General features: G+C 37.1%; 2 protein-coding genes across 2 annotated transcripts; one reads left to right on the forward strand and one right to left on the reverse strand.

Annotated features, from left to right (window-relative positions):
- Positions 1-1,325: 1,325 nt before the first annotated feature.
- LOC114245958 (uncharacterized) lies at positions 1,326-9,851 on the reverse strand. The gene is made up of 7 exons (XM_028178293.2): positions 9,641-9,851; positions 8,393-9,517; positions 7,372-7,433; positions 5,182-5,241; positions 4,821-5,060; positions 3,262-4,742; positions 1,326-2,765 (listed from the first exon to the last, which is right to left on the reverse strand). Exons 1-6 carry the CDS (start codon positions 9,652-9,654, stop codon positions 3,271-3,273), a joined length of 2,973 nt encoding a protein of 990 aa, XP_028034094.2. The 5' UTR covers positions 9,655-9,851; the 3' UTR covers positions 1,326-2,765; positions 3,262-3,270.
- Positions 9,852-12,157: 2,306 nt separating this feature from the next.
- On the forward strand, positions 12,158-20,848 carry Asx (transcriptional regulator additional sex combs). Its single transcript, XM_028178201.2, has 7 exons — positions 12,158-15,714; positions 15,851-15,919; positions 16,036-16,109; positions 16,480-16,901; positions 17,150-17,387; positions 19,487-19,597; positions 19,682-20,848. The coding sequence occupies exons 1-7, from the start codon at positions 13,692-13,694 to the stop codon at positions 19,826-19,828; spliced, it is 3,084 nt and encodes a 1,027-aa protein (XP_028034002.2). The 5' UTR covers positions 12,158-13,691; the 3' UTR covers positions 19,829-20,848.

Genomic DNA, 20,848 nt, shown 5'->3' on the forward strand with positions numbered 1-20,848 from the left:
ATCCCGCAAAATTATAATTTGCGTGTTTATTGGTGGTAGGACGTCTTGCAAGTCCACACGAGTGGGCACCACCACCGTCTATTTCTGCCGTGAAGCAGTAATGCGTTTCGGTTTGAAGGGTGGGGCAGTCGTTGTAGGTAGGTACTGTAAAAACTGAGACCTTAGAACTGATGTCTCAAGGTAGGTGGCGGCAGTTATGTTGTAGACGTCTATGGGTTCCGGTGACTACTTAACATCAGGTGGGCCGTGAGCTCGTCCACTCACATAAGCAATAACAAAAAATAAAAACCTGAAAGCATTTAATGGTGGATTTCAGTACTATTCATGACCGTTATGTGAATGACCTCTTCCACCAAAAAACAAGTCTTATTTAAGCTTCACCTTAACGTACTATACTGTAGGTGAGCTCACAGGGTTCAAGCCGGGAGTACTGCTAACACTGGCCCCAGCAAGAGCAGTGCTTCGCAGAATCTATCGCCGGATCGAAAATGCGACTCACTGAGAAGATCCGGCGAGAAACTCAATGGGCTATTTTTTTATTATTATTGCTTAGATGGATGTACGAGCTCACAGCCCGCCTGTTGTTAAGTGGTTACTTGAGCTCATAGACATCTACAACGTAAATGCGCCACCCACCTTGAGATATAAGTTCTAAGTTCTCAGTTTATTTAGTTACTGTGCCGTCTATGGGTTAATTTACTCGTCGAGCCCTTCGTCACAAGCGACGGTTTCGGCGAGGACGATGACCGGTGTTTGAAATACCTAAAAGCATCGTTAATGGATCGGGAGGATCCGTAATGTTGACTGTTTACCATTCGGTCCACAGGATCGGGTATGTAATTTCTGGTGGCCACGACAAGAGGGTTTTCGTGTAGTGCCGCCTTCTCAAAAAATATGAGGTCGAAATCGAAATGAATTGTACAGGGTTGTCCCACTCACCCTTCAAACCAAAACTTACTACCTCGCGACGAAAATTTGAAAGATGCTAACTACGCGATCCTTAAAACTTAACATCAAGACGTGACAAGTTACAAACATGACAAGTTATTTTAAGTCATACCCCATGTAATAGCAGTTTTTAGATTAAAGAATTGGGACTACCACGCGATTCCTAGAACTTGTCTGCTATTCTCAGTTGATCTCTTGAGAAATAGGATTCAAAGTTATGTTCTAAAACGAATTTTCTTTTAGTATACTTTTAATTTAGTCTATCGAAATAGCTTAAAACGAAGTTTTTTATAGGCATATAAATGATTAATAGAATAACAACCCTTGCTTCGCACTGAACACATGTAATCTAACTAGAACCTTGAAAATAAATAACATTTCTATTTTATACTTTATTTTTGTTCACATTACAGAAATTTACATGAAAAGAGTTATCTCTAAAAGTTTGCATCAGATTCATAAGTTACCTAAAAAATTAAATAGGTAAATTAGTACCGTCTTTAATAAACGGTGCATCTTGTGCACTATGAAATGTAGTAGGTAAAAAATTATCCCTACATCTACTCATTACAAAAAATGTTTATTATACACTATATTTTATGATATTAAAACTTATCAGCAAACAAATCAAGCGAATGTCAACAGACAAACATGTAAACCATCACTTTGCACCAATCTAGCGTGAGCAAGCGAAGAAAACCTAGTCAATCTTAGTACTTATCAATTTGAACTGACGAGCGAATGCTAGCAAATCCCATAGTCCTTAATTCATTTTCAACCCTTGTCCGCTAAGATTGGCTAACAAGTGCACATAGTGTCTCGGATGTTCAGTTTGTACGGCTAGCAGAACTTGTGAGAACATTCGTTCCCATCAAAAATTCTTAGCCTCTATTTCTTAACTTGCTTACATTGGATTTATGCACATTTTTAGTTGTGATTTAAAGTAATATGATTTATAAACAATTTTTTTAAAATTCAATTGAATATCGCCGCAAGTTTTTATATTTTATTGAGTTGCTAATAAACAAAAAAATTAAAATGCACTTTACCAGCATGTATTGGAGTTTATTTTTGTCCTCCATGCAAGTAGCATCAGTAGGGTTGCCAAGTGATCATTATTGCACTTTTCAATATTTGTCAAATAATAAACTGTTTAATATGATGTATTTTAAGTTCTTATTTCATAATCATTATTTATATTTAGTAAATGATGTATTTAAATTACCGTCAAATTTAAAATGTAAGAGACCACATATTGTAAGAGACCACATATTGTAATCAATGTGCACAATATTTAATCTATTAAAGTAGATTATTCATTGATGTTGCGCAGCCTTATGCATAAGACTATTTGATTTAGACTGGCTGTTGGGCTATAAGCTAATAAATATTGCATTTTTCTAATAAATTTCGGAATTTGCCAAATGATAGATTTAATTACTTATAGAGCCGCTCCACATATTACACTAGAATCATGGTATATAGTGTCCTAGATCTACAAAAATATGTGAATCGGTTCCACGTTCATTATTAAGGTGTTGTTCTCCCTAATCTCCCATGAAAGTGCAACAGCCCTAACAATAAGACAAGCACATTAAAAATTATTAAATTACTGGATTAAATTTTTTAGTCTTAAAAATGCCGATTCGTTTTCCATCTTTTTTTAAATCAATATGTGCAAATGTTCACAAAATTATTATGGATATGATACAATCATGGAATGAAACAATAATGAATAAACCAGATTAGGTCGTGCAAGGCGTGTTGCGATGTTTATCGTCTTCTTCGTCGACGGGAATCACCATTGTGACCATTTTCTGTAAAAAAAAAACACATTTTCGTTAAAACTTTTAAAAATTTGTGTTTGCAGATATTTAAAGTAAAATAACAAAACAACTATTTTGCAGTTGTCTGTTATAATAATAATCATGGTGCGATGAAAACAAGAATAGGATATAGCCAATTTTGCTAACAGTAAAATTTCTTTCAAAAGTGGTCTTAATTCAGCAGAAAAGGCTCCATCATTAATTCATTTAGGGAAGTAATATGTTTAAATTTCAAATCAGTGATTTAAGATATTTTGTGTTTGGACTGAAAGAATTTGATCTTGTTTTTTCTTTCATAATTTGAAAATAACTATGCCCAAGTTTCGATCCTGTTCTTATTTTCTTTTGCACAGTTTACGTTTTATTTTAATACATGAATTATGTACCGTTTAGTAATATTGTAATAAGGCATTCGTAGTAAATGTGTGTGTATATGTTTGTGTGTATCAATATGAGGTAAGTTTGCATTGGTTTGAATATAACAAACCTCCAAAGTTCACCGTCGGCGATTCCTCTGGCGGTCATTATACCCCATGGAGCCATTCGCCTGCGCATCGCTCAGTCCTGGCTGCAACATGCTGTAAGGTCTGTCAGGTCCAGAATTTTGTTGCTCATAATATTGTATGGGTCCATTTTGTTCATCATTATTGTAACCTTCATTACCTTCTTCATTTAAACGTTTATTTTTGGGTCCATAAGAACCAAAAGCAGTGAAGTTGGCGCCATTTGACCTATTATCAGCACCATTTTGAGGGAGCATGCGCGGCAGTAGGCTCCCATGGGGTACACCAGGACCGCCAGAGAGACCGTAGCCAGAAGACTGGCCCAGGCCGCCGCCCTCGGAGCCTCCGAGTCCATAAGACCCGAGGCCACCAGAGTTGAGACTGTCGGAGTCACGGTTGTCATGATCACGTCCTCTTCCACGACGGCGCCTATCTCGGCCTCGAGACCGTGGTCCAGAAGACTCGGAGCCAAGGCCCCCTCCGGAGCCAAGGCCTCCACCGGAACCGTTATCAGCTCCGAGACCTCCACCAGAGCCGAGACCTCCGCCGGAACCCAGCCCACCGCCAGTGCCGAGCCCGCTGCTAGAGCCCAAGCCCCCTCCAGATCCCAAATTATTGCTTGAGCCGAGACCTCCACCAGAGGCGGGGGGGGCTGTAGAGCCGCTGCCCAAGCCGAGGCCGCCGGAACTAGATCCATAGACTCCTCGTTTTCTGGAATCTAACTCAAGGCCACTTTGGCCTGAGCCTCTACCGTGAATCCCATTAGCCATATCGGATGGAGGTGGCGGAGGAGGAGGTGGAGGAGGTGCAGACCAACCACCAGAAGACATCATAGGATTAGGGGCGAAGTTTGGTGGTAACATCATACCATATTGATCAGCAGGGAAAAAAGGAGGCATTACAAAAGGGGGATTATTCATAGGTGGTGGAGGTATTGACATATTCATTTGGGGATTTAAGGCCATTAAAGGGGGTATCTGAGATGGAAGCGGATGCTGTGGTTGGTGTTGGTTTTGATTTTGATTATTATTACCGTTACTACTATTAATACTCCCGTTTTCAGTCATGTCTGTTCTATTAGTATATGGTAACTCGTTTTTGGAAGGTGGGGTTGGTGGACATCTGTTATTAAACCTATCAGGGACGGGAAGTTGTGGGCCAATGGGAGTCGGTAAGAGCGTTTTCGGTGTGGGTAACAATGCCTGAGGCGCCTGCTTCGGCGTGATTTCCACAGAATCCTTCACTGGACTGCACTTGCCTGAACGTGATCGACTACGAGATCGAGACCGGGATCGGGAACGGCTTCTTGACGATCTGGAAGATTTGCTTCTGGACGACCTCGAAGAGCTATGGCGGCGGCGGCGTCGGTCTCGTGAACGCGATCGTGAGCGAGTACGACGTCTCCGCGACCTAGATCGAGACCGAGACCGTCTGCGACGATACCGACCACCTCGGCCGCGATGACCTGAAAAAGTTTTTAATTTTACTTGTTTGTTATGCTGACATAAATATTCAACCAATTATTTATAAAGAGGATACATACGTCGCCCACCGCCCCCACCACCGCGTTGTTCGGAAAGTTCTTGCAATTTTGGATTTACAACTTGTTTAGCTTCCTTTAATACAGAAATCAAATCTGAAGCCTTAGCAGCATTCGAAGGCGTAAAGAAAGTGTATGCAGTTCCAGTTTTGTTTGTTCTTCCTGTTCTTCCAATCCGGTGAACATAATCTTCAGAGTTGCTAGGATAATCAAAATTGATGACAAATTTCACATCATCAACATCTAAAAAAAAGATTTCAATAGTTAGTATAGTTTTTTATATTTTTATCAATAAATTTGATAGCAGATGTGTGTGTGTATTGAAACAGTGTAACAGTGAAGATAAAAATTCTTTTAAACATACCTAATCCTCTAGCTGCTACATCAGTTGCTACAAGAATAGGAGCTTTTCCACTACGAAAATCTGCAAAAGAGTATTTAAATCAAATGTGGTTCGACACTAAGGAAAAATGGCTATCTGAAATATTATATCATACACTATAAGAGTTAATATACTAGTGAATAGTATAACTATATTTGCTATTCAAAGTAATTAACTTAATGTTTTTTTTTTTACTTTTTTATTAGTACCTAGTTAAAACATTAAACTAATAAGGAATGAGGTCTAAGTTATTTGTCAAAAGTAACAAAAAAAAACATTTGAATATTAACATTATAAAAGATCTTTCAGGTGTGTACAAAACAGTTATTTACTGTCTCTTACCTTTCAGCTGATTATGTAATGTGCATGATTTTTTTTGTTAATGGAATGGTATTAAAATATATTATGTATTGTTATATAGCTTATAACAATACATAACCCATCAATGAAAGTTCATAACAATTTCATGACAGGAAGCTTTCTCTATTTATTCCATTTTTAATTATGAATTAAAGAAATTTATCACTTCTGGGGATTTTTGTTTTTGAAATTAAAAATACGATTAGCTAGTTGACTAGTATCACTTATAAATTAATTTTATATAAAAAAAAACGAGTTAAAAAAAGAATTCTATTTTTAAATATTAAGTAACTAGAAATTTACATTTAAGAAATCAATTTAAATATATCCTAAATATTTTCTGTACAATTTTTTTTTAATTAATTGAAAATGTCATCACTTTTCAAGGTGATGGCATCATTAATGGCATAAGAAAATGAAACCGTTGCCTCAAAATATTTTGACCTGTGACAAGGAACTCCTTTCATCAATGTCACCTATTATTTAATAAATAATTTCATAATTTCTACTTGTTCTACAAACTAAAAACAGGTAAGTACAATATATCTGAAAACATTTTCAGATTATTTTTCATCGCATTGTTAATAATAATAATAATAAGTGTTCAAGATATAACTACCTTTAGTTGAAATTAGAAGTGTTTTGAGGTTCTTAATAAAATTATAACAGAACTGTCATTTGAGGCATAAACACAATAAATAAGATCATAGGTTGAAGTATTTGTTTTCTATGTTAATTTGTTTCTTTTTTTATTTCAATAAAACCAAACAATCATGACAGAAATGGACAAAGGTCAAACATATTTGATTAAAAAAATTGGTAGTTTAAGATTAATTTTCTTAAACCTCAAAATGGTTTTTCAATCAAAGAAATAAAAAAAATTGTTAATGCCCATTGTCTACTGAAAAACAAGTTATATCAGATATAGACAATAGAAGTGTTTGAGTTTTTCATGAATATGGAGTAAGTGTGTTCAGTGCCTTTCTGCAAGCAAGTGTATAGCTAAATTTGTATCACGCAAGACCTCTGATTTCATTACTTGTTAAATTATGCTCTCTCTCTAGCATAATATTAAAAAGCTATTTCTGATCAATTTTGTTTCAACTAATATGCTTCCAATCTATTCAGTTTTCTTATTTTCCACAAAAAATCAGTCAACTTGTCTATTTAAAAAAATTATGTACACCCATACACAAAAGAAAATCACTCAAAACACATGAAAAAGTAAATAAGTTTGAAAAATAACATTGAAAGAAAAAAACTTCGCCCCAAATTATTGAATAGACATCATTCATTTCTTCACCCATATTGCTAACTTACTAATGTGGAGAACTCCGTAAGTATATAACACTTACGGATTCGAGCACGTTAAACAAAATCAAGATCGAGCGAAGCCGGGCGTCGCACTAGTGGTTGCGAGCCGAGAACGGAAAGCCGAGCTCTGGGCTCGAGGGGCACCGACACGGGCGCTGCACTATGAACCAGCGCCAGCACGCCCATCGCGAGAAGCGGCTCAGCAGGGCTGCGGGAGCGAGCCCGAGTGCGTGGGGGCTTAGCCCCGACTACGTGCAGCCGCGGCGCCGCCCCACCAGGCCGGCCGCAGCTCCCCGCCTGCACATCACACGCAACATTTCAGAAAATGTCACTCACTGCACGCTCCCGCTACACTCATGATCACGCTGCACAGACACCGCTTCTCGTCTCTTCTTTTGCCTCTTATTTTTACATTTGTTGTGGAAATACTTTGCTGGTGCACAATTTGCAGTTTTAAATGGGGTTCATAATAAAATAATCACATTTAATCAATCTTACCTTGAAGCACCCAATCTCTTTCATTTTGTGATTTGTCACCATGAATACACACTGCTGGCCATCTGAGAAGATTTTTTATTACATAAATACAATTATGCTTACAAATTGATCTGCTAAGATTATTGAATGTTATTTATTGAATTCGGGATATATATTATATTAGATATTTTATATATTATTATATATAAGAGCTTATTAAAACAAGGGAACTTAGATTTCTGGTGCCAGATGTATTAATTTGAGTTGTGATTTAATAATGGTGATTTGTTATTATTTTACAAAGTTTAGAAAGTCTGCAGCTAAATCTCAAAAACAAGAAAAAAAATAAAAAAATTATAAATGAATTACCTAAATAAGAATTACATCACTTTACTCATATTAGTATACTCATATTAGTGACATATTAAACTATTCTTTCATTCCTTACATTTCTGAGATGTACAATAGGTATAATTAACATTTTTATTTGTATGTTTTTTCAGATTACTAGAATATTCCCTAAGCTGCCTGCCCATACTGCCTACAATCTAGTACTATTTTGTATAAACGTTTTTTCTTTTTAATTGAAAATGTCAGTAATTTTTTTATTTATATACTATCTCTTTACCCAGTATTATTTGACACCCAGTGCTTATGAGTTACATCCTTCTACAGTTGCATATACTAAATTACTCAAATTTTAATCAGATAATTTGAAAGTATCTCAATTTTATTAAATGTTAGCAATTGTTTAATAATATTTCAGCTATTCATTGACATCACTTTCATCATTTTACATCTCATACTGAGATATGTATGAAAGTCTCTTTTTTTCCACATATAACATCAAAAATGTTAATTATAATTTGAAAAAATATGCTGTGTTATTTCAAATGCGACTACTGTATCAATTTCAGAACACTATAAATACCTCAACAACATTCAACATAGCTCTACCCCTTAACTCCAGCTGGTAGTCATTTCAGACCTCCCCTAAGAGCATTTTTACATTTATATCAACTATTTTGTTCATATTACTTACCCGTCACGTTTCATTTTTCTAGTTATATCATCAACGCGCCTTTTGGTTTCAATAAATATGATAGTTTTATTTTCTTTTTCAGCCATGATTTCTTTTAATAGAGTACTCAGTTTGGTTTCTTTTTCATACTCCATGCATACATCAATTATTTGTAATATATTATGGTTGGCAGCAAGTTGTAAAGAACCAACATTAATTTGAAGATAGTCTTTAAGAAACTCTGAAGCCAAGCTTTGTACTTCTCTAGGCCAAGTTGCTGACCACATGAGAGTTTGACGATCAGGCCTTATTTGCTCAATAATTTTCCTTATTTGAGGTTCAAAACCCATGTCCAACATTCTATCAGCTTCATCAAGAACTAAGTATGTACAACGTTTCAGATTTGTACGTCCACTTTCTAAGAAATCAAGCAATCTACCAGGTGTTGCAATCACTATTTCTACACCTGCATCTAAATCTCTTGCTTGTGGTCCTTTAGGTGCACCTCCAAACAAACAAGTGTTGTGAATTTTTGATGTATTTGCAAATTTATCACAAACTTCTTGTATTTGTTGGGCTAATTCTCTAGTGGGTGCCAGTACCAGTGCTATTGGTCCATCCCCTCTACTGGACTTAGGTTGATTGTTAATATGTACAATTGCAGGCAATATATAGGAAAGAGTTTTTCCAGAACCTGTTGATGCTATTCCTACCATGTCATAGCCACTAAGAGCAATAGGCCAACCTTGGGCTTGAATGGGTGTAGGCTTAGCAAACCCCATTTTATCTATTTCATCCATAACATAATCTGGAAAACCAGCCTCATCAAAAGTTAGTGTTGGTTTTGGTATATTTCGACCTTTCAAAGTAATTTCATTTTCACTTCTCCAGGCTTCAACATCCGATTCAGGTCTCTTTTCAACGTCTGAATGTGGGACATAAAAATCTTTCTTAAATGGTTTTAAACGACTCAAATCCCACTTAGGTTTCCGAAGGCTGGCTCCCGGGTTACTTCTGCGTCCACCACCGCCATAACCACCACCACCACCACCACCTGAGCCCAGTCCATAACGAGGGCTTCTGCTACGGCTGCGACTCCTACTTCGGCTTCGAGATCGACTGCGACGCCTATCACGACTACGGTCCCTATAAAGAAATTTAATACAACTAAATACAACACATTATTAAATAACTTCTGTAAAAATTATACAAAATGATTCTTCAAAAACAACCATGCGTATGAATCAAGTTATAATTTATAAGCGTTACCTTCCGCGGCCCATTGTGTTTTTAGCTATACAAACGATGATGCAAAACACCTAATTCTAATTATAATCTGATTTATTAAATGTAGGCACTTTTTTCTCGTAAATGTTGAACTAAGTGTTCAAACTTATTAGCGCACCGCTAGACGAAACGATCTAAATGATCTCAACGAACTACAATACAAGATGGCGAATGGCGCTGGATGGAAAATATCGGACATTTTTTTAATGGATTTTATGACCTGGTAACTAAGACCTTTAGGTTAAGTTTTATTTTAATTTATATTCTTATTTCTATGAAGAATGATAATATAAAGTGAAATTAATTGAAGTTGATTAATACGAACTATGGCATGAAATGAAGTGAAATGAAATGAGATGAGATGATATGGATGAAATATAATCTCAGTAAAATGGTGGTCATTTACTGAGACTTTTTCGTGGACTTTTTGCAGTATCCCGAGAAGTTACGTTTAGCGGCTTTGTTTCATTTTCCCACATTTGTGCACTTTCACAGATATTAAATAATTAATAAACCACCGTTATTACCCATTTAAACCTGAAGGAAACACTTCTTCCTTCCTATTCGTACACTCTTGACAGAGTGGTCGTGGTCATGCATCAGTCGGATCCTGCGATACCGATGCTCTCGCGATGCGACGCCATGTGGCACGATGTTTCGCAGAGTTAGAGCAATGATTTATGTTGGAGTGAGTAACAGATTTTATGAGGTCGGTACATCGTGTTGGAGATCGTCCGCGAGATCTTTTGCCCTCGACTTTCCCTTGCACCACCAACCGCTCAATGGAGTCCTCATTACGAGTGATGTGCCCGAAGAACTTGAGGATTCGTAATTGGACTGTTGACGATAGTCTCTCCTTGATGTTGAGCTCTTTCAGGATCGAAATGTTGGTACGGTGCGCGGTCCACAGAATTCTGAGGAGACGTCTCCAACACCACATTTCTAGTGCGTCGATCTTACGACGGTCTTGCATCCTCAGCGTCCACGTCTCAGCCCCATACAGAAAGATTGGAAAGACCAGGCATCTCATTAACCGAACTTTTGTATTTTTGGTTATTCTGCGGTCTCTCCAAATCTTTGTTAGCCTCTCAACTGAGGATCTTGTCACGGCGCAACGTCTTCGGATCTCATCTTCGCAGCCTCCAGCGTTGGTGATAGTGGAGCCTAGGTATACATAGCTATTAACTACCTCGCATCCCGCTATATGTTGGACTTCCGGTTGGTTGATGTTAGCACGATCTACGATCATCATTTTGGTCTTATCACGATTGATTGCAAGTCCAAAATCCAACGCTGTAGTCTCCAGCCGGCGAAGAAGCACCTCGATTTCGTCTCTGGTTGACGCCAAGAGGGTAGTATCATCGGCGTATTTCAAGTTTGATATTTTCCGACCACCAACGGATATTCCTTTATCCCAATCTTCAAGAACTATCCGCATTATATACTCTGTGTATATATTAAATAAAAGAGGAGATAGTATGCAGCCCTGCCTAACGCCTGCCTGTGTGCTGAAGCGTTCGGAGTCAATACTGTCAACACGAACAGCGGCCGTGCCATCTTCGTACAGACGTCTGATGGTGTGTACAAGATGTTGCGGTACACCCATTTCCGTCAGTACCAACCACAGCTTCCACCACTTGACGGTATCAAAAGCCTTTCGGAAATCCACGAAGCACACATATAGGCATAAAATTTTTATTTTTATTTAATTCCGAGCATTTTCATATTCATCTACCTTTTAAATCTTCTCTGGACTTCCATAAATAATTCAAGACCAAAATCAGCCACATCAGTTCAGCCGTTACCGAGTTTTAACGAGACTAACGAACAGCAATTCATTTTTATTTATAGCAGATAGATAGAAAAAGAAGATGAAGATATAAAATAATAATATGGAGTGCAATGAAATGAAATGAAATGAAGTTGATTAATTTGAGATATTAATCATCTTCTTTTTTTATTTTTTTTTTATTGCCCTTGTAGATAGACGAGCACACGGCCCACCTGATGGTGAGTGGTTACCGTCGCCTATGGACTTCAGCAATGCTAGGAGCAGAGCGGAGCCGCTGCCTACCGACTACCTATCAACTGGGATGAAATGAGATAAGATGATATGGAGTGAAATATAATCTCAGTAAAATGGTGGTCGTTTACTGTGATTTTTTCAGTGAACTTGGAGGATCCCGAGAATTTACTTCCAGCGGCTTTGTTTCATTTTCCCACATTTTTGCACTTTCACAGATATTAAACAGCTAATAAACCACCGTTATTACCCATTTAAACCTGAAGAAACACTAAATAGACAAAATCAAACAAACCACACAACTATACTCTTTGCGTTCCCGCCAAAAAGTTCAAATATCGGACAGTATCGGTAAAACTTAATAGTGAAATCGGCTCATCGAGACGAACGAGTAAATTCTCGAGTATTCGAATACTAAAGGTGCTCGAACACTGACTCAAGTAAAATCGAGCACTAAATGTATTAGTGTCAAAGCGTGACGTGACGTGAGTGTTGAGATATTGTCATGCCATTAAACTAAACGTTAGATAACTGGTTGTAAAATTCCAACTTGTCTTCTACTTTACGATTTTCTTTATATGTTTACATTAAGCCTCTTTTAGTATGTAAGCAGAAAGTTTTTTTTTTGTAAATATGTCCTTTTTTTCTTTAACCTTAACTAGTAGGTGAGCTCACGGGGCTCAAACCTGACGATGTTGCTAATACGAACCCTAGCAAGAGCCGGGCTCTACCACCGGATCGGAAATGTGACCCAATGAGAAGATCCGGCGAGAAACTCAGTGGGTCTCGAGTATCTTTTTTTTGTTTTCCTACCTAAGCTGATAGCCTTGAGAGGCTATATCAGCGTCGTCTTAACTAGTAGGTGAGCTCACGAGGCTCAAACCCGATGACGTTGCTAACACGAACCTTAGCAAGAGCCGTGCTTCGCAGAATCTACCACCGGATCGAAAACGCGACCCACTGAGGAGATCCGGCGAGAAACTCAGTAGGCGTTGTCTGAGAGTGTCGAGTGCCAACTCGTTTCTTTATGTTATTAATATTCGTGCCAGTGTCCATAGATAATTATAAGGACCACTCTAAGTAGAAAAGGTCCTAACGGGACGATATTGCCGTAATATAACGAATTCAAACTAGTTTATGAGAATCTTCGCACAGAATAAACTTAATGTGTCTAATTTGAAACATCCCATGAGACATGAAATGATGATCAAAAGTCTGTAAAAATATATAAGCCCTATCTTATATTACATGTCCAAAATGTTTAGGCTATAAGTTCTAGTGATTATAATATGCGAAAGTCCATGCTAGAAATTAAATTTGTAAAATGTAAGCATCTTCACAATAATTGTTCTCTACATACTGATATGAAATGTCGTTGACGAAATTTAATGTGGAAATCCGACTTCAATAAAGCTGCATACATAATCGTGTTCTAAACCTAAACAGGATCTAAGAATCACGACTAGGGGATATAACGACTCTTGTAAAAATGTAAAGGCGATGAAATGATTCGCCCTGCCTGTACTTACGCAGTACGCTCAAAATTCGTGCCAATTAAAAATCGAGTTTTTAAATATCTCAATCAGTTTTGCATTCCAACGAGTTACCTATTACATGTTCGATTCCATAATTAGTTTAAAATTAACATTATTCAGACTGACGGCAAATGGATCGCGTAAACTGCGGCAAGCAAGACTGACATCAATCGTCATGAAGAGAATGTCATTTATATGATTTAATCTTAAGTGCCTAAAATTTCATGCAAAAGGCTGGGATCCATTTTCTGCGTTGTTGTTGTGACATTTTGCGATCTCGTTGCTTGAATGAAGGACTGAAAGCAAAATTTAATCTACCTAAAAATATATATATTTTCGGACTTTATTATACTCATGAGACACTGAACATTTTAAGATGTGTGAGAATAAAATTAGTACTTAAGCCGCTTTTAAAAACAATGGGTTGAAAGTAAGGAGTATGATAGCATGAAGCAATTTCCGTTTTAAAGCAATAATGGAGCTTAATCTAACTCCTTCGGATACTGGAACCACCATGGAATATTCGGATAACTCTTCGGACTGCAAATATGTAATGAACAATAATGAACAGTATTCAGTTATAAGAATACCCGAGGACAGTGAAAAATCGAGTAAGCATTCGTCCAGAAAGCAATCTAAAAGAAGAAAAAAGAGCTCTAATCATACGAGAACTCTTCCTCGAATTATAGTAAAACCTTTGCCACCTCCGCCACCACCTGAAACGCGAGAATGGATGGCAGCTTCATCCTATACAGAACCGCCTCCCAATACGAGGCCATCAACAATGCGCGAAGTGTTGGCCAGCATTCCAGGATTTTGCCTAAAGCCTCGTAAACGCAACAGTAAAAAGCTATCTACTGCAGCTCAACTTCAGCAAACTCGGGAAGGCTGTATTGATTTGGAGACACCGGATTCAATATTAGTAAACACTAATATTAGGGCTTTACTGAATAAGCATACATTCTCACTGTTGCCCCCTTTGTATCAATATAAGTTGGGTCAGTTATTACCCAGTGTAGACAGACTCACTCCTTCAGGCCGTTTGAATTCTTCTAGTCTTAATAATGAATTTTTTGCTAGAGCTTGTATAGAGTGGCAAGAAAGTCTATCTGGAGGTGAGTTCACACCAGAGAATCAACAGAAAATGAAGACTGAAGCTGAAAGGGAAAAAAGTAAGATAGACCCATGGAAAATAAAACATTTTGAACCATTTTGGGGAGAGAAGCTTAGAAAAGAAAAATCTTCTGTGAACTTAAATTCTGAAAGACCATCTTTGAAGACTACAATAAAGTTAAGACCCACTGCTTCAATTACCAGTAGCAGTACTGTTCCAAAAATAAAAAAGAATAAGTCCTCCAGTACTAGCAAAAGAATGCGTTCAGTTGGTGCTGTTACCAGATCTTCATGTAAAACTGATGAAATAACTGATGATTCTGTTGGAATTAGCACTAAATCATCAGCACCTGTTCCAGATCTATTACCTATCAAACATATTAAAAACCAAACACAAAGCTACGAAGAGTGCCAGGTTGATTTTAATTTCTCAGATTCCTCGTCTACACAGAGGATTGATGATTCTGTCTCCTCAACACCAGTAGATCCATTACTATTACCTGATACTGTGTCTGACCGAACAGAACTTAAACAAGAATCAGATATCTCAGCAGTGACCATTGAAGATTCAATCCTATTGAAAGATAGTCCGAAAGTAAAGGAAGATATAATTGATTCAGATAGTAACTCACATGAACCTCCAAAGAGATTAAGTGATGATAATGAAGAATATAATACAGCTAAGAGGATCAGGTTTGAAGGAGATTATGCTATGGATAATGCTAGTTTTATGCCTCATAATACAGATTCAAGCATTATTAATTACTCAGACACAGAAACAAATTATGGCAACGAGCAAGTGTGCCCTAATAATGAGATTTTATATGTGAGACAAGATCATCCTGATACCAACAGTGAAGATAGTAAAGCAACACCGTCAGGTTATGAATATGATGAAAGAAGTGAATCTTCTATCTCAAGTTTGAAAATAGAATCACACAACATAACTAATGTTACCGTCGCAATCGAAGAAAGTGAAAATATAGAAACTGCATGTGGGGAACACAGTATTGAGGATGCTGAAGATAACAAGGAAAATGAAAAAAAAATGCCACTAATTAAAGATGTTGAGAGAGAATATATGCCAATCACAATTCAAGAGACTACTGAAACAGTTCAAACAGATTCTGATGACAAAGAGACATTAAAATTAATTGAGGTGACTAATGAGGTTCCGTGCCATAATTTGAAAAATATGGAAGAAGAAAAAATAGAAGTTCCGCCTAAAAGTGAAAAATCACTAAACAAAAATGAAATTATAGAAAATACTGAAAAGTGTGGTGAAAAGCCTAAACTGCCACAAAATGATCTCAACAGCTATGATGACCACTTTAAGGATGCGGAGTCCTACATTCTAGAAACAGGGCTTAACATCTTAACATCTCGTGAGTTATTTTTTTTAAATGTTACATTTCATCATACAGTTATACCGTGTATCTATTACTGTGACAACTACTGTATTGTATTATAATTATTTTTTTGTTAGTATATGTTGTAAAAAAACCCATATAAATCTTACAGAGAGTGATGATGTCAAGTATACTGCCCAACCCAACTTAATGGAAGTGTCTTCATACATCAGTGAAACAAGTAAGTATCCAATCATTATGTCAAATGGTCTACCCTCAATTTACAGATATCAATAATTCTATTGACAAAAGGTCTCACTTAAATTTGTTATTTTTTATTTCATTTCTCTGCTTCAGATGTAACAGCAGTAGTGACAATGCCATTATCACACCATTCGTCAATACCAATGATGGAAGTTGCTAATACACCAGTAAGTTTATAATTTTTTTAACAACTTAAAAAAGAAAAAGAAAATTTTGATGTGGTATATCTTGACATTAGAGTGATAAGTTTTCAAATTTTCAATTATAGCAATTGCAATCCTTTTTCATAAATATTGTAAATATCTAGACTTCTATATTATGTTGCACCCCTTTGTTATAGGTAAATGTACTTCAAAACCCTTCTTTTTAAACAGACTAGGTATTTTTTAAAATATTAATTTCCTTCACATTTAATAAGTATCAATAATTCAAATTATTGTTGTCAGTACAATTTGAAATATCTGTTCAATATTTCAATACAACAGGAAAGTTTTTAAGGTTATCAGTACCATCAAACACAATACAATTAATTTACAGATTGTGTCATACCCAGATGACAGCACTCAAGATCCAGCTAAGCCAAAGACTTCAGCTGTGCAATGGAAAAATGAAAACAATTGGACTAATACTGAAAGTAACATGGGATTCACTACGTTTGAAACTATGAACACTTTAAACACAAAATATGTGAGCGAAGATACTAAGGCGTGCATGGATGACATAAATACAAATGATGATCCATGCATTTACAAAGACGACAGAGATGCAAACTTTAACATGGAATCTTCAAATTCTTCAGAAAGTTGTCAATCAATGAAAGATGTTGCTGTAAAGCAAGAATTAGATATAGTGCCCTCTTTAGTATCAAGTGCAAATATCACAAACATACCTCATTCTGGGTCATTAACCCATATTGCAAGATCTTTGAAGAAATCAAAGATTGGAAAAGAATCAAATAGGTAAAACTAGTTGTCTTTTTGCCTATATAAATGAAGTGCTTACAATATTTACAATAAAATTTATATAATGTGTTTAATTAGTGTGTATATAACGTAGGTTTACTATTACTTTACTATAGAGGTGATAGACATTACAGTGTGAATGCAGTACCTTCCTATTAGCTATCTTTCCAATCTAATTAAACATTACTGGCAAAATTAGAACTAATACTATGAGCACACAAAATAATAACAAACATTGTTTTCAGGAGCCGCAGCTCAAACAAGGTGCCGCCTGGTGCTGTAAATCTTGAGCGCAGCTACCAAATATGTCAAGCTGTAATACAGAATAGTCCCAATCGGGACGCCCTGCGAGGCCAACTGCGGCCGCCTCCTGCGCTCCTGTCCCGTCCTGCACGCGCGCTACGACCGCCCGCGCCCTCGGTGCCACAACCACACCCATTGCTACTACGACAGCTGCCTGTCTCGGTTATGGCACACACTGAGGTAAAACAATTCATTTTCTGTTCTTCTGAGGCTGGCAGTTAGTTAATATTAGTTGCATATTTATTTTCACAAATATAAAACATAATGGACTCATGTCCATAGACTGCTTTTCGCACTAATGTGTGTCAATTCTAAATCGTACAAGAGAAATTGATGCAGCGGGGGAGTCACGACCCTCAATAATGGGGAGAACGATGCAAGGAGGAGGAGAATACAACGCAAATATGAATATTACTGACAAATTCTACATCTACAAATATAAAATAACTAACTACCTTATATAGTCTGGCCATAAATACTGTTATATAAAACTTTCTTTTTTTTCAACTTTTTAATTATTTTGAATTTGGAACACATATATTATTTTAAAAACTTCTTTCAAATTTGCGACATTTCACATATGTTTTCATGCTCATTATCAAATTACAATATGGGATGGGGTGTTAAAGAAAATAGGATTGCAGTGATCACCTAGCACAAAATGGGTATGGAGCCGTCGGTCATATTACAGACACTTCAAAAGCTTGGTATCAGGCGTATGTCCGTCTAACGTACTATCAACAGATACAACAACACTTCATCTGTCGAAGACCAGAAAAGGTCGGGACGGCCGCGTGCTGTTAATGGTGGTAAAGCCAGAATTCGTCGAAACCTCAGGACTGTGTCGCGTATTATAAAACAAGACCTGAAGCTCAGTGCTTATGGTATAAATATCGATACAGAATATGCCCTAAATCAATATTTACAATTAAAGAGAGTGGATCGATCAAAACGCCTTCTGTCGCGATACGCAGGTACAGAAATATCCTCTTTACCGATGAAAAAATTTTAATTTGATTGAAGAACACTACAATAAGCAAAATGATAAAGTGCATGCTTACAGTTCTAAAGAAGCTGCTCCAGTGGTCGGAAAGGCATAACGGAGCCAACATCCTGCGTCAGTGATGGTTTGGTGGGACGTGTCTTATCAAGGGGTCACAAACCTACATTGTTGTGAAAAAGGAGTTGTACAGTAAGGAACGAAATAAGTCTGAAGACTTATTCACCTTCCTTCCACTGCCTCGCGCTCCCTGGGCTCAGCGTCGTTTCCGGAGGTGGGACCGTCTGTCCCTTGACTGGTACACGATGAACAATTGTCGCTGGTTCTAATGGTTACGCGTGACTTGCGTTGGATAGTTTTTGTTGTTTGTAATAAAGAATGTCTGCCGCGGAACGCGTGTGCTAAGTTACTATACGACGGCGATCTCTGCCCGTAGGCTTGGAGGGGTTGCTCAGCAAGCTTCTGGTTGGCTAGCCGGCCGTCTACAGGCGAGATCGAACCTTACTGCACCTAGGTTAAGACTTGTGTTGTCTTGAAGATGTATTGCCTAATACCCGATACTAATAAAAAATATAGAAAAACGAAAAAATCTGTTTCAGTACGAAACAGGAGTGAAAACTTAGCCAAAGCGTATCAAGAGACAGTCTTGGATCATGATGTGAAACCTATCAGCAATACACTTTTTAAAAATATACCGTGGATTTTCCAGCAGGACTGTACCTAGTCAGTCACAAGGCACGAACTACCCAAGTCTGGCTGGAAACCAACGTTCCGGACTTTTTAGACTTCAAATGATGGTCAGTTTTAGAGGACATGGCCTGCTCTAAACGACACGACGACATTGAATCTTTTAAAATATCTTTGGAACAAGCAGTGGCGAAATTTCTTTTGGAAACTGTGCTTAAGTCTATAGATTCGTGGCCAAACGGATTAAAGGCCTGTATAAAAGCCAAAGGTGGCCATTTCGAATATATAATTTTTTAATTTTTTGCTCACATGTAACAGAACTTATGGCTGGACTAGGTATATAGGTACTACATTATAAACAGTATTCATTTCAAAAATATGCCACACCCAAGCAGCTTACGGGTGTTAGATTGTAAGATAGGGTACCGACGCAATCGACATTTCAATCTTTTTTAATTTTCCCCAGTGCTTTCTGCGCGTGCTTGAAAGCTTGCTACTGGATTATAGGCAAATCCTGTGTCAGCTTTCATTAAAAGTTAGGAATTTCCTATATAAAATAAAATGTCAATAAAAATATTAAATTTATTCATAGGTAAATGAAAATCGACCCAACAACATGGGTCAATATATTCTTGTTCAAAGAACGCCGAATGTTGTACCCAGAGCTTCCAGTGCCCCACCAGCTAATCAAAATACAAATGTTGTAAGTGAATTTTTATTTTTTCACTACACTAATAATAAAATTATTACATAATTTCATTACTACTATATTATGTTTCTGTTTCAGAGCATAGCACGATGTCGAAGCGTCGGTGCCGAGGACTCGTGTGTGTGTAACCTCCGTGCGATGATCTTATGTAAAAAGTGCGGTGCGTTTTGCCACGACGACTGCATTGGTTCAGCCGAACTCTGTCTCACTTGCTTCATACGCTGACACCGCCGAATCGCCGACACTCTTGCCACCACCAACGACCATTCTAAAAACAATAAACTGTGTTACAGTGCGCTCAATTTCGGCAAGTTGTCCAAGAACTTTACACGCATGGTAAGCAGTGTTAAATGCTATCTGTTAATCGCCATATGGGACTTGCAGCCAATATGTTTATTAAAATTTCCAGATCAGATGCCTTCTAACGTACAGCCTGTGCATTTGTTTATTATCTAGTAAGAATATCTGCTTAGTTTAAGTGCAAAGATGTGTGAACAATTGATATTGGTTGTTAGGATTGGTGGTGCTATCTGTTTTAATTACTTTGAATGTATCAATCATCAAGAATATTATCATAAGTGATTTAGGTATTCAACAGTGTTCTTATGACACTCTATTTATGCCATTCCTGTCTTTAAGACAGCGATGTATTTTTACACTATTATAATGATGTAAAATATAATTTATGTGCAGATGATAGATAATTTTCTAGAAGTCTACCAATAGAGTACCTTGTTGATTGTAAGAAATAACAATGTCTAAAGCAATATTATACTTGTAGGCCATGAGATGTATTATGCTGTAGAATAAGACATGTACATGCATGATACATATCTCGTCGTCCGCTCGACTGAAATATAATTATATAAAATAATTTCAGTTATATCTTTTCCATAACGAATGCCTTAAGAAATTAGGAGATAGATAGATCAATGAAGAAAAGGAGTATGCTACATTGTGGGCGCGCTAGTCCAATGCAGACCTGAAGTTTCCTTTAGTGCGATTTATTCAGTAGTTCTTGTTAAGTCGATATATTCCACAAAAGAAATTGTAAAGAGTTAATTAACAAATAAGTTAAAGGTACGTTATAAGAGCTGCTAGAGTTGGCCGCAACAGCATTCAACTCACCCACCAACCTCATGATATCACAATACTACTGCACTACAATATTTTTGAATATGGTGAAAATAGAGTGGTCGGTATCAACTTAATTACTGTATATCCTGTCGCTTATTTTGATTAAAA

This window comes from Bombyx mandarina, chromosome 04, assembly GCF_030267445.1.
Source record: "Bombyx mandarina strain Sakado chromosome 04, ASM3026744v2".
In the NCBI taxonomy this organism is placed as follows: Eukaryota; Metazoa; Arthropoda; class Insecta; order Lepidoptera; family Bombycidae; genus Bombyx; species Bombyx mandarina.

Excerpts from the sequence above, each read along its gene's own strand:
- LOC114245958 (XM_028178293.2), bottom strand. Across the intron at positions 5,242-7,371 it reads AAGAGATTGGGTGCTTCAAG|ATTTTCGTAGTGGAAAAGCT; the intron begins GTAAGATTGATT and ends ACTCTTTTGCAG. Across the intron at positions 4,743-4,820 it reads TGGTGGGGGCGGTGGGCGAC|GTCATCGCGGCCGAGGTGGT; the intron begins GTATGTATCCTC and ends AAACTTTTTCAG.
- Asx (XM_028178201.2), top strand. The coding sequence starts at position 13,692 with ATGGAGCTTAATCTAACTCCTTCGGATACTGGAACCACCATGGAATAT. Across the intron at positions 15,715-15,850 it reads GCTTAACATCTTAACATCTC|AGAGTGATGATGTCAAGTAT; the intron begins GTGAGTTATTTT and ends TAAATCTTACAG. Across the intron at positions 16,110-16,479 it reads TGGAAGTTGCTAATACACCA|ATTGTGTCATACCCAGATGA; the intron begins GTAAGTTTATAA and ends ATTAATTTACAG.